The 14,002-nt window shown below is 41.5% G+C and overlaps 1 protein-coding gene across 1 annotated transcript in view; it reads left to right on the forward strand.

Moving 5' to 3' along the window:
• ADGRV1 (adhesion G protein-coupled receptor V1) overlaps positions 1–14,002 on the forward strand; it is a 416,737-nt gene that overhangs the window by 111,629 nt on the left and 291,106 nt on the right. Inside the window, exons 46-54 of the mRNA XM_026649237.2 lie at positions 1,360–1,501; positions 2,649–2,911; positions 5,735–5,910; positions 7,748–7,872; positions 8,900–9,066; positions 9,164–9,307; positions 9,760–9,867; positions 11,267–11,519; positions 12,241–12,363. Coding sequence (XP_026505022.1) covers positions 1,360–1,501; positions 2,649–2,911; positions 5,735–5,910; positions 7,748–7,872; positions 8,900–9,066; positions 9,164–9,307; positions 9,760–9,867; positions 11,267–11,519; positions 12,241–12,363 — 1,501 coding nt within the window. The remainder of the gene's footprint in view (positions 1–1,359; positions 1,502–2,648; positions 2,912–5,734; positions 5,911–7,747; positions 7,873–8,899; positions 9,067–9,163; positions 9,308–9,759; positions 9,868–11,266; positions 11,520–12,240; positions 12,364–14,002) is intronic.

Raw genomic sequence — 14,002 nt, forward strand, 5'->3', positions numbered from 1 at the left:
ACTGTAGTGTCCAGGAAGTGGATCCCTCGTGTGGACTGGTCCAGGCTGAGGTTGATGGTGGGGTGGAAATTGTTGAAATCCAGGTGGAATTCTTCAAGGGCCTCCTTCATGTGGGTCCATATGATGAAGATGTCATCAATGTAGCACAAGTAGAGGAGGGGCGCTAGGGGACACGAGCTGAGGAAGCGTTGTTCTTAGTCAGCCATAAAAATGTTGGCATACTGTGGGGCCATGCAGGTTCCCATAGCAGTGCTGCTGACTTGAAGGTATAAGTTGTCCCCAAATCTGAAATGGTTGTGGGTGAGGACAAAGTCACAAAACTCAGCCGCCAGGTGTGCTGTGGCCTCATCAGGGATACTGTTCCTGGCAGCTTGTAGTCCATCCTCATGTGGAATATTGGTGTAAAGAGCTTCTACATCCATAGTGGCCAGGATGGTGTTTTCAGGAAGATCACCAATGCATTGTAGTTTCCTCAGGAAGTCGGTGGTGTCTCGAAGATAGCTAGGAGTGCTGGTAGCATAGGGTCTGAGGAGAGAGTCCAAATAGCCAGATAATCTTGCTGTAAGAGTGCCAATGCCTGAGATAATGGAGCGTCCAAGATTTCCAGGTTTATGGATCTTGGGTATCAGATAGAATACCCCTGGCAATTTTCCCTCTTTTGGTATTGACACCTCCTCATCAGTTATTGGGAGTGGATCACATCCACCCTGACTGAATTGGCCTTGTCAACACTGGTTCTCCACTTGTAAGGTAACTCCCTTTTCTTCATGTGCCAGTATATTTATGCCTGTATCTGTAATTTTCACTCCATGCATCTGAAGAAGTGGGTTTTTTTACACAGAAAAATTTATGCCCAAATAAATCTGTTAGTCTTTAAGGTGCCACCGGACTCCTTGTTGTTTTTGTGGATACAGACTAACACTGCTACCCCTCTGATACTAGATATTCATCTTAAATAGCATGTTTTCTAAACCAGAAATTATAGGAAAACAGGATATCCTTTTTTATAAATCATCTAAATAATCCAAGTTCTAAAATTTTATACTTAATTTTTTCCAAACAAAGGTTACATACAAAATCTATGTCATTCATATTTGGAAGCCATTTTTCTTAAAATATCCTTTACAACAGGTGCCTTTAAAAAGTTGCTTCAATGAAATGTGCTTTTTGGCCCTGATTCTGCTGAACGTCCTCAATTCCTGTTTTAGCCAAATTACAATAGACGCTCAGAATTTGGTCCTTTGTTTGCATTTTTCTTCCATTTTTTAAGAACTCTGTAGGCCAGAGTTGCAAAATCTTACATACTTGTTCATGTTACATACTTGTTAAGATAATATATCTTTTATGTTTCACTACCAGACTCTCTCTTTTGCTGATGGAGAAAGGTATAAATACATTGATGTCATGATTTTTGATGATGATATTCCTGAAGGTGATGAGAAATTCCAGTTAATTTTAACAAATCCCTCCTTGGGGCTGGAACTAGGAGAGAACACAACAGGTAAAACAGACTTATTCTTGATACGCTAGGTCTTTGTTATTGTTGTACTACAGCTGTTTTCATTTCTTTATGCCTGAGGAATCATTGTATTCTTGAAACCATCATTTACCTATTGTGGATGACTTAATATTTTTGATGAAGATTCTGAAACCTGTAATGAAATTTATCTAACTGCTAAGATTCTATTTAAAATAAAGCAAGACTTATGTAGAAATTGAGTTTTGTGAGGAATCATGCTGTTTGTACAACATGGTGGTTATGATTTTTTGCAATATTTAGAGCTACATTTATGCCTGCCTGTTGAGTAACTAATGTGCCTCTTCTCTAAGTGTTGTAAGATGTGATATGTAGGATAATAGCATAGAAAGAATATTCTTCTTTAATCGAATAGGTATAGGCTTGATTTTTTCCCCCTTTGGCAATTTATACTTTATTCTGGGTGTAGTCGCATAAGTGTTACTAATTATGACTAAAGGCAGCAGAATCTTGCTTTTCATTACTAGAAATTTTGGAAGCTCAATAAATTAAAAGTTTGCAGAATGGGCATAATCCCTTTTGTCTAAATCAATAATAGTTACAGGAACTGTCTTATATTAGTACAAAATTCAGTCTCTTTAAATCTCTTTATGATATGTGGTATGAATAGAAGAGGTACTTTGCTATATATTCTCTGCAAGTTTTGATGGTACAGAAACTCTCATGCTCTCATGTAAAGCTCTGGTGCAGCAAGGTATTCAAGCATGTGCCTGAGTTTAAGCATGTGAGCAGTCCCATTGAAGACAATGGGGACAGCTTTTTTGCTTAAAGGTGGTCTGGAGTCTATTCATATGTTTAAAGTTAGGCATGCAATTAATTACTTTGTTGAATTGAAATCTCAATGAGACTATGCATATTATACATATATTATAGGGGAAAAGGCCACATTCTCCTCATTCCTCATGCATATATATGCATTGATAAAATTAAATATATACATATCATATTAAATTAAGTTAAACTGATGTATATAAAATGGAGAATATGGTCTTTTTTGGATAGATATATAAAAAGTCTCTCTCTCTATTATTGTTGTTGTTGTTATTATTATTACCCTAGTTGTATTGTGGACATTAAAAGTAATATATTTCCACTATTTCTTTTTCAAAAGCCACAGTTACCATCCTTGCCAGTGATGATGGTCATGGAGTTTTGTCATTCAATAACAGCGATCACTTTTTCCTAAGGGAGCAGTCAGCTCTCCACTTGATGGAAAGTGTTGCTGTACTGTACATAATTAGAGAACCTCCCCAGGGGATATTTGGCACTGTGACTGTTCAGTATCTTGTGAGAGAAATAAATTCTTCAACTGCATCAGTGGATCTGACCCCTTCACAAGGATATATCATGCTGGAAGAGGGAGTCAGATTCAAGGTAATATGCAGGTGGTTATTACAATGTAAGAGAAGTAGGCTTGTTTCAGCTACCTGAGAAGCATACAGAGATGTCCATGTTTTATGTTAGATTTGATTTCCTGTTGTATTTTTTTTTATTTCTTGTTATTTTAGGAATGAGATATCAAAGATTGTGAATATGTCAATATGCTATGTGAAAATGTAGAGAAAATGAAATATTCTAACACTAATTTCTATGTAGTCATTTAATCCCATTACTTTTGGAATATTTATGCCTTTTTGCAGCAGTTCAGATAAATAGCAAACAATATAATGCATAGGATACATTTAGAGAAACTGAGGAACAATTTCCTTGTATGTACTTGGCACATGGCTATGTTTCTATTCTGAAATTTGCATCTTACATACAATCTACTTGAATAATAGAGCTAAAATATAATACAATATTTCATTCTTTATAGTGAGAATACTTTAATTGCTCTCAGTTGTACAGAATACATTACTAGAAGTGCAAGAAAATGTGGCAGTAATTAATGTTTCTCAAACAACAAAAATGTAAATTCTGGGTAGGAAGAGGACCTAGTCCCTGGGGGCGGGGCCGGGGGAGGTTGCTCCCACTCAAAAAAAGTCAACCTAGAAAATGGATGATCTTGTTGTTGAACTAGTTTTCTATTGATTTTTATTCATTTAGGGTGAAATTCTAGCCCTATTGAAGTCAATGGGTATTTTGCCTTTCCCCTCAATGAAGTGAGGATTTCACTTTTATTGTCTAAATAAAACACCTATAATAAAAGCTCATATGTACTGTGCAATAAGTCCTAAAAACATACTCAGATGAAAGTGGTCCTTCATAAAAATTCACATGGCCTAAGACATCCAACTGACCAAAACAAAACCTCAAAAGAACAGAAAATAAAATAATGTTCAACCAAAAGCCTGGCTGAGGGAAGAGAAAAAGTCTTGTGAATCTGAAGTTTTCTATGTGGATTCAGTCATGGGGAGCAAGTTTGTATGATGTGTGGGTTTTAGAGCTATTCAGGAAATGTTTTTTGTTCCCGTGAAAGATAAAAAAAGGTTTCATTCATCAACATTGTTCTTCTAAAGTCTTCAGCTTTTTGTCAAAAACCCGTAAACCCCAAAACTGTTTTATTGTCTGAAAAAAATTGCTTTCATTTTTAAAATGAGACATTGCTGAAATTTCTGTTCTAATGAAAAAGCATTTTGAATGAAACATTTTGACCAGCTCTAGCAAGGTTTTATTTAATAAAATTGTCACCACTCTTGGACCATTTTCAGGGACTAGTGGAGCTTAACTGATGGAGAGCCTGGAATATGGGCAATGAAAGTCAAAATACATAAATTTAAACTGTTGTGATAGGACATAGGAAAGCCCATAGTATCCTAAATGGGTCCTACACCATGGAGAGCTTTAGCACAAGCTCTTTGAATTGCATTTGGAATTGAATTAGTAGCCAGTGTAGCACAGATGTTATGTGGAAACATTAACCCAGCCTACTCAGAAGTTGGAGACTCATAAAAGTACACCCCAAATATTGTAGACATTTTACCGGGAGCAAGCAAGGACATGGATACCTATGGCAAGGTCTGTATCTGAAAGGTCACAGGCTCCTGGTTAGCTGTAGATACATTGCTGTTATCTGTATAACCGCAAGCAGCAAAACTGTATGTATCTGTATATCTATTGCTTGCATATGATATTGGAAAAGGATGGTGCTTATGCACAATTGAAGGTAAAAGTACTACAATACTCTCCTGTTCCTCTGTGTTACCATTTACCAACCTGGAAGGCGGGCCTTCCTCGGAGGGGTCCCACTCAATCCAGTGGCAGGTGGAGCAGAAAAGAGCAGCAGGAGTGGAGAAAGTTTCATTACTTCAGATACATTCCTTCCCTCCACTCTCTGAGTTCGTAAACACACAGTGCAAATATGCCCCTGTACTTTTAGTGAAGCAGCTAGTTGCCAGCTTTCTCTTTCTGCTCCTTGGGATCTATACTGTAGATATCAGATCAGCAAACATGTACTAAACAGGGCTGTAGGTTCAGGCAGTCCACTCATGCCATCTGTTCCTCTGGCCCTTAGCTCAGTTGCAATAATATTATTTATTTGTATTACCGTCGTGCCCAGGAGGAGGCCCAGTCACAGACCAGGACCCCATTGTGCTTGTTGCAGTAACAAACAGAGAACAAAAAGACAGTGCCTGCCCCAAAGAGCCACCTTTATATTCACTGGGTATAAAGCTGTCTGGTCAGTGGGAAAGAGGGATGGGGGGTGGGGAGACAGAACAAGAAAGGAAAATAAATATAAAAGAAGTTGAGGGCTTTGTTTGCTTTAAAGAAAGAAATAGAAAGGGAAGAGGTGTGTTCATCTGCTAAGCCTTCAAAGGGGCACTCCGGAAGAAAAAGGTTAGAATCACTACTCTAGTTTAATTCCCAGCCCCCTCTCCTTGCTGGCACTGTTTCTGTATTGTCCAGTTTCAGTAACTGCTATTTGACTCCCATCCGGATGTACACTTTAAGCACTGAAAGCACAGGAATATCAGCAGCTGGTGAAGTTGGTATGTCTTAGGCCTGGTCTACAGTGGGGGGGGGGGTCGATCTAAGTTATGTACATGAATAACGTAGCTGAAGTCAACATACTTAGATCTACTCACTGCGGTGTCTTCACAGTGGTGAGTCAACTGCTGACGCTCCCCTGTCGACTCCGCCTGCGCCTCTCGCACCGGCGGAGTACAGGAGTCGACGGGAGACCGCTCAGGGGTTGATTTATCCGGCGGGTAGTATAGACATACCCTTAGTGACTTCATGTACTTATTTTGCTCTCAGACTCTGCACATTTCTGCCATACTAGATGAAGAACCAGAAATGGATGAACATTTTATTGTCACTCTCTTCAGCCCAATGGGAGGAGCCAGACTTGGCACAAGAGTGGAAACTATGATCACGGTGTTACAGAACCAAGCCCCATTGGGGCTTTTTAGTGTCTATCCAGTTACAAATAGGTACAGTACACTAATTCAGTTATAAAGAGGGTAATTATTCATATTCTGTAGACAAGATAATTCTCTGCATCTTTCTTTGGTGGACCTGTTTACAAGAAAACAAGGTAATGAGCAATCCACAGTTTTAGGTAATTGAAAATCTTTTAAAATGTCTGGTGTCTGTTAAATAACATTGCTTCTATACCAGAGAGCAGAAGATTAAACTATTCTTCACCAGAATATAGAGCATTGACACTTAAAAAAAAATTGGACCCAGAGCTGGCCTAACTGAGTTTTTAGATTCAGATTGTCCTCTTGCTACTGCTACTTTATTGTTTTAGCCATATAACTTGTATATTTATTATGTATCTAAATTGTTCTTTGAGTGTGTTATGTGAAGAAAGAGTCAGCATGAAGACTAACTTCCTTTTCAACTGTTCTTTAACAGCATATTTATAATCAGATACACAAAATTACTATGTTAAAAGAACATTATTCAAATTGCAAAGTCAAAGGAGCAACTCAAAAGTTAAGAGATGTAAGATTTAGTCTCACCTATTCAGAATCCCTGTCTCGATCTTCTCCCCTTCCACCACAACTCCCAGTCTCCTGGCTCAGCCAATCCCAGGCCCCTCCATCCCTGTGTCCTCATTTGATCTCTCTCCCTGCAGCCCTGGCCTCCAGTTGCACCCATCCCCACCCACATTTTCCATCGCTACCGGGTCTCAGTCACTCTTCTGCATTCCTTCTCTAATTTCAGTTCTTCCCCCACCTTCCAGCCCCCAGTCTTTTTTCTCAGTCTGGTCAAGTTCCTTTCCCACACCCCAAACTCATCTGATCTGTCTTGCTCCCCTACCTGGGCCTCCCGTACCCCTAACCCATGTTTTCCGTCCCCACTGTCTCACCTCCTTCCCCCTGCACCTCCTGATTCTCAGTCCCAATATCCTTGTCCAGCCTGTCCCAGTTTCCCCTACTCTGGCTCCTCATCTTATCTCAGTCTCCCTTCACTGACTTGCAGTTCCAGTCTCCCCACTCCATGCCAGCCAGGCTGCAGTTCCAATTTCCACTCCTCCAAGCTCCTTGTCCCAGTCGGTTCCCCTTTTCTCTTGTCCCCTCTGCATTTGAATCAGGCAACTTCCTCCTCCATCCCTAGCCCAGCAGGGAGTGGTCACTGAGCATACAGGAGAGACAGGCTCCCTGCTCTCAGTGCAGGTGCCCAGACCCAAGAAAGCCCACCACAGCCTAGAACTGCAGTTGCATCAAACGTCCTGCTCTTCCCTGGATGGAGCTTGCCCAGTGCAAATGGAATCTTTGGAGAACTCAGCTGAATCCAAGTCTCTGATGAGCATGTGAGAACTGCAGTCTTTCAAAGGCTTATAATTTGGTCAAACTTGGGCCAATTTTTATGGGGATTGCAAAAGGCACATCCTGACACAAAGGCCACCAGTATGCCAAATTTCAAATCCTTGAGCCAAAGTGTAGAGGTGATTGAGTCAAAGAAAAGATCACCAGAATTTTTAACATGGGTAAAATGTTTCATTTCATTCCTAGAAATGGCTGAACAATTTAGCTGAAATTTTCCAAAACACTCAGCCTGACAGACATGTAAACCTTTATCCCAAATGATTAAAGTTTGCCCAACTTATAAGCAGCTGAAACCAGGCTCTTATAATGGGAAGTATTGGGCAACCTTGATAGTGGTGCTACCAGCAGCCCCACCTGTAAGGAAACCAGCTGCTAGCGATTTCTTTCCATCACTATTGTTTATTCTACCACTGAAGCTGTACCATGTAAATTATGTTTTTCAGAACGCCAATTCATACATTGTTTTCTTTATTTTTGCAATTCTCACATTTAGAACAAGTTCTCTGATAATTGAAGAAGCCAACAGTACCGTTTATTTGAAAGTATCCCGAACTAATGGGCTCAATATGTCTGTGAGTGTGGAGTGGGAGACCTTGTCCAATACTGCATTCGGCATAAGTAAGTTCTTTTCTCAATGAATGTTACTTTTATTAAAAGTTAACAACAATAAACTGGCCAAGGAGGCAGAGAGACTAGTTTTGAAATGTAAATCCGTTTTTCAGAGTTGATAAAATAAACTCCTGCATTAAAAGATTTCTTTGAGTGTGTTAAGATTCAATAGAGCAAGTCCACTGACTGTCACTTCTGTCAGAGTTGAGAGACTTCTGAAATCTCCCCTACCTCACATCAGTTTATATGGACCAGTATTATCACTAGACTTCTCTTAAATAAGACATGGTCGTAGTAGTATTCTTGTAGCACCCACAATATGCAAAAGTACTGTCCATACAGTTAAGATGCCTGTCTGTGTCTGAAAGAGCTTATATTATAAAGCCGCAGTCCTGGCACATGCTCAATTTTAGGCAGTGTAAGTAAATCCATTGGAGTCCCATATGACTAGTCACAGTGCCTAAAGATAAGCACTTATGTAAATCTTTGCAGGATTGAGGCCTAAATAACTTCAGTTGGGCTACTCATATGAGCAAAGATGCTCACATAACAGTTGGCAGGATTGGGGTCCAAGCTTTCGTTTTTGTAATTTAATTCTGACAACACATTCAAAATATCCAAGTTAAACAGATCTGTACATTATGCAAGTCTTTCCAAGTCTGACTTCTGTCTCATCTTGGTGGTGATTGGGGAAAAATTCTTTTGTATGTTTTTGTGTGGCTTTTCCATTAGCTTGCTTTATTTTGATCCTAGCTGAATTCCAATATGACCCATTAAGAACTACATTCTGTCCACCAAAGATTCCCTGTATGACTTACTTGTGTGTTGAGAATACATATTACAAAAACATTCATCTGTTGAGTTCTCATTGTTTTAACTTCTGGATGCATTTACGCTAATAAAATGCAAGTTCTGAGTGATGTCAGCAGTGTTATTCCTCCTGGCATTAGGTCTGAATTTAGCTTGTGAAATCAAAGATAAGATTGGAAACCCCCTCATGTATACTCTAGTAACTAGTATTTTTAATGTATTGCAGAGGGTGGTATCAGTGTGCTGTCTGTCTTACAAAGTTTTGTGGAAGAGTCAGTATCTAGCTGGTGTTTCTTTACATCAGGAGAGTCTTTATATGGTGTTCTGTTGCGGACCTCCCCAGCTAGCTTTTCTTCTATCTATCAATGGAGAGGAGTTTTTGTTCCCATTGAGGTAAATGTTTTTATTTTAATCCATTTTGCATGGATGGTACTAATTGATTTGTAAAGTCCAGTTACGTCATCAACTTTCTTTATGGTTCTCCTCTCAGGACTTCAGTATACGGAATCCTCAGAGTTGTGTGACATTTCACATCAATGGTGCTGCCTTTCTAGTGATTACTCATGGAGGAACCAAACAGGAATCTTCCAACAATCATGTGTATACATTCACACCTGGACTCAGGGTATTACTGGTAAGACTTCTACCTTATTTTAGATGCTTTAGAAAAAAACATTCCTGGGAGGCCAATTTAGTATTGAGCTCCAGCACAGTACTTGTGCTCTGCAATGACATAAAATATGGCATTTTATAACAAGATGTTCATATACTCTAGTGTCAAGATCTTAATTTTTATGAATTTAATGAATGACATTAAATTCTGGTAACATTGAATTAAAATCAGCTGGTGCAGCACTATTTACTTAAAAGGAGTTTTACTTGTTTATGCCAGAGCTTGTCTATAATGTTTTCATGATATTTTCATGTGGAAATTATTGAACAGTCAGATCTGTGTAATCATGGAACTTTTTTGATGTTTTAACAAAGTTTTGTATTGAATAACATTCCTCCATTAGGCAAATTAGCCATATATGAAGAACTTGAATCACTTCCCAAAGTTTTCCTGTCCTTGTGCCTTCTTTACAGATACAGACTCTCTCAGTTCCAGAAACCAGAGATGTAAAACACTTCACTGTCAACAGAAAAGATTATTTAATTATTGCAAGTCATATAACTGACTCCAAATCCATACAGGTTGGAATGATCTCCCCTTTTCATTTTTAATATGTGTGCAGTATACATTTAGCTCTGATTAGAAATTCCTAAGTGGCAATCAGCATAATGGTATTTAAGTACTATTGACTTGTGTAGTGGGGCGTCGACTCACTGCTGCGGTGCCTCCTGCTGGTCATCCTGGGAATTAGCTCTGGCCATTCAGAAGTGCCCTCTGCAGACTGGTGTCTCGCTTTCCGCTGGCCCTGGTGCCCCTCCCGGACCCCGGTGCCCCTTCTCTCGGGGTTCTGCCCCCTGCAGTACCCTGCGGTCTCGCTGGGTCTCCCCTCCCCAGGGAACCTCCAACCCCCTATCCCAACCTCGCCTCAGTCTTTGGCTACTGCCAGTCACCGTCTAGCCCCCGCTCACTGGGGTGGACTGCAGTATAATTGACACTCATCACTGGCAAGGAGGGTTTGGACCTGCTGCTTCTGCCTACCGTTGGGCTGCCCCACTGCAACCCCAGTACCTTTTCTGGGCCTTTAGCAAGGCCTGCAGCCTGGGGGTTTTCCAGGCTGGAGCTCCCCAGCTCCTCTGGCCTTTCCCCAGCCCTGCTCCACTCTAGGTACTCTGTTTAGCTCCCCAGCAGCCAGGCCCGTCTCCCTCAATAGCTAGAGAGAGTCTCTCTCTGTTTAGCTTCTGGCCCCAGCCCTCTTATAAGGGCCAGCTGGGCCCTGATTAAGCTGGCCAAAGCTGTGGTCAGCGACTCACTCGGCTTCTCACAGCTGTTCTCACTCCCTTTCCTTGCTGCAGCCCTCTCCAGGGCTGCTTTTAACTCCTTCAGGGCTGGAGCGGGGTGACCACCCCGCTACAACTTGCTACCCCGAATTCTACAAGAAGCTGAATAAAAATGAAGTTTACAGACTGATTTGGGTTTACCAGTATTGTCTGCATGAACTTATACAAATATACCAGATGTGAATCATTATTAGAAATCCTCCTACTTTGAAAGTTATGTCATTTAGTACTTGTGCTATGGGGAAGTAGGCAGCCTTAGAGACAGAAGTTCTCATCTTCAGAACAGATAAACCTGCATGCAGCTTCTTTATACCACCCTACCATTGTACCTCAACATTCATGTGGAGGGACTATCTTTAGATGTAAGTGGTAGCTCAGTGTCCAAGCCCATTCCATTTTTCACCTTCTGGCTGAGGCGACCAACAAGAGTACTCCGGGTGGGGGTGATTTTGCAATGCAGATGCTTGTCTACTAGGAACTGGAAGGAGAAAACAAACTGAATTCACTGAGCAGCCATTAGATGTTAATGATTCAGAGGATAATTAAAATAATCTAAAGTCTTCAGCATGACATCTGATTTCTGTTAGCACAATCTGACTGTACTTAGATCTAAAGAAAAAAAATTATTTATCATTTCCCATAGGTTTTCCAGTGGAATGATGGCCTTTTTGTATTGCATCATCAACTCCCAATTTATGGAGCTCTGCACATGGCCCTATTTCCCAGAGGAGGTTTTATGTACCTAGCAGTTTCCCTGTCGAATTCCAGCCAACACCCCCTTCTGTACCAATGGTCAGATAACGAGTTTCAAAAACTTCATCAAGTGCCAGTAAATGGAATAACACATATGGAGGCCTTGACTTCTGGGTCTGATATCTATTTAATAGTTGCAAAAGGTATGTTGCATGATACAAGAACATGAGTTTATGCTGGTCTGTCTGCTGGGAAAGACACTTGGCTCAGCAGTGTAGACAGGGATTTAAGCTTGAGAGGAGAGAGGCCACACTTTCTCATGAGAATTTTATCCGGGACAATCTGTTTTATTTATTGGACAGATAGAAGTGTTGCATCCGTTTTCAAGTACGTGCAGAATAAGTGAAGTGTTGATTTCCAACATACACTTTTCCCAGGAACATTGAGGGTTATTAAATCCTTTCTATTGGTTGCTGTTAGCATCCTCTGCAACGTATGTGCTGTGCAGAATTCATGGAACAGCAGTGGAGATGATTGTTATGCCACAATGTGATCCATTAGGCAGTCCTGCTTTCCTAACACACACCCTTCTGTGTCTGGTGAAAAGGCTTATGGTACACTTCCCACTTAACTATGCATTGTCTTGCATTTGTCATTTTGTGCCCCAACAACCTTAACATTCTGAGGTGTGTGGGTGTGCATACATAGAAGCTATTAAATGATCAACATTTGCCAACCGTTGTCCCAGTTACCATCGATATCTCCTGTCCTAAGCATAGAGGAATATGTGGCAATCTGGCTCTCTACGTGGTAAGATCTGGTAAACGCAGACATTTTGATGTGAACCAGCATTGCAGGTGTTTAATCATTGGTCAGATTCATTGTGGAGTCAAGCTTGAGATTTATTCCCTTTCCCCTTTGCAGAATCCAGTAATTCAAGTGAAGTTTTTGTCTGGGAGACAGGACAATCTTCCTTCAGGCATTTTCAGTACCTTTCTTCTAGCGCGATAAACAAAATCCACACCTTCGTGCCTCCTTCAGGTTTAGGTAAGTTTTAGGTGAAAACAGTCCTTGTTCCAATAGTAGCTTTTACGCTAGTGGTAGGACCTTACTGAAAATAGTGCTAAGACAATGTGGTAGCTGCATGTCAGTCCATCATTCTTCTGGTGATGTGAATCAGCACCAAACAAATTACAATGACACACAGAAAGGATGGAAGACCTTACAGCTCAAAATAGCAAAAATACTCCAGAAGTAAGGCAATGTTGCAAATATATAAACATAATTACTCTGGTGCTGATGCAGCAGATTTAATTAAGGTCTTCGTTTGAGAGAGACTGTGCACTTAATTGGGTTCCTGATTTGACAGAGCTCCAAGGTGCCGGATGACCTCCAAAAGACAGAAAGGCTGACCTCTGGTTTATGGAGTAATGTTGACAGGAGATCTGGAAGAAACAGGCAGAAGCAGATGGGAAGTGTACTAAATGTGACTACTATACAAATAATAATGGGGACTGCCCTTTCCTGGCCAGAGCATGTTTCAGTTTTTTTAAATATGGTTTTCCACACTGGAATAACTTCTTTGGGCCTACAGTAACTCATCACTTAACATTGTAAACTTGTTCACCTTAGCCTCTAAGGATAGAACAAGAAGCAATGGGCTTAAACTGCAGCAAGGGAGGTCTAGGTTGGACATTAGGAAAAAGTTCCTAACTGTCAGGGTGGTTAAACACTGGAATAAATTGCCTAGGGAGGTTGTGGAATCTCCATCTCTGAAGATATTTAAGAGTAGGTTAGATAAATATCTATCAGGGATGGTCTAGATAGTATTTGGTCCTGCCATGTGGGCAGGGGACTGGACTCGATGACCTCTCGAGGTCCCTTCCAGTCCTAGAATCTATGAATGTATGAATTGTAGTTATGTTCCTGAAAAATTTGACATTAAGCAAAATGATATTAAGCAAATCCAATTTCCCCATAAGAATTAATGTAAATTTGGAGGTGGGGGGTTAGGTTACAGGGAATTTTTTTTTCGCCAGACAAAAGACATTATGTGCAGTTTGACTCTCAGCTGTGACTAGGTAAGTGAATATCCTCTGGCCCCAGAGTTCTGGTGAGGGTGTGGGCCAACAGCACCCCCACTCCTAGGCCTTCAGAGTCCTCCCCGTGCAAGCTCTGAGGGTTTGGGCTCGACACGGGAGCCAGGCAGAGCAGGCAAGCGGCAGCACATAGGAAGGGACACTGTGCTGCATCCTTCCCCAGCACCCGATGGGGATGTCTCCGCTGGCCTCTGAGCAGCAGATCACACAAATGCCTACTCCAGTTAGTCACTGAATGCCCCGTCACCTCCCAGATCTGCCAGGTTGCATTACATGGTATGCTCAGGACGCACAACTCAGAGGCACTGGGCCTCTAGATCCCTGCAGAGCTGGAGACCGTCATGGGCTTCTGGGGCCCCAGGCACTGACTTTTCAAACTGCCGGGGGGTGCTCGATCCCCAACTCTGCCCCAGGCCCTGCCCCCACTCCACCCCTTCCCCCAAGATCCCCCCGCCTCTTCCCATCCCCACTCCACTCCCGCCCCACCTCTAAGCCCAGTTCCGCCCACGAGCGCACCATGTCCTCGCTCCTCCCCGCTCCCTCCCAGCCTCCCTGCATGCCGTGAAACAGCTGATTGCAAAGAAGGA

This window comes from Terrapene carolina, unplaced genomic scaffold (assembly GCF_002925995.2).
Source record: "Terrapene carolina triunguis isolate 2854851 unplaced genomic scaffold, T_m_triunguis-2.0 Scaffold69, whole genome shotgun sequence".
NCBI classification, from domain to species: domain Eukaryota; kingdom Metazoa; phylum Chordata; order Testudines; family Emydidae; genus Terrapene; species Terrapene triunguis.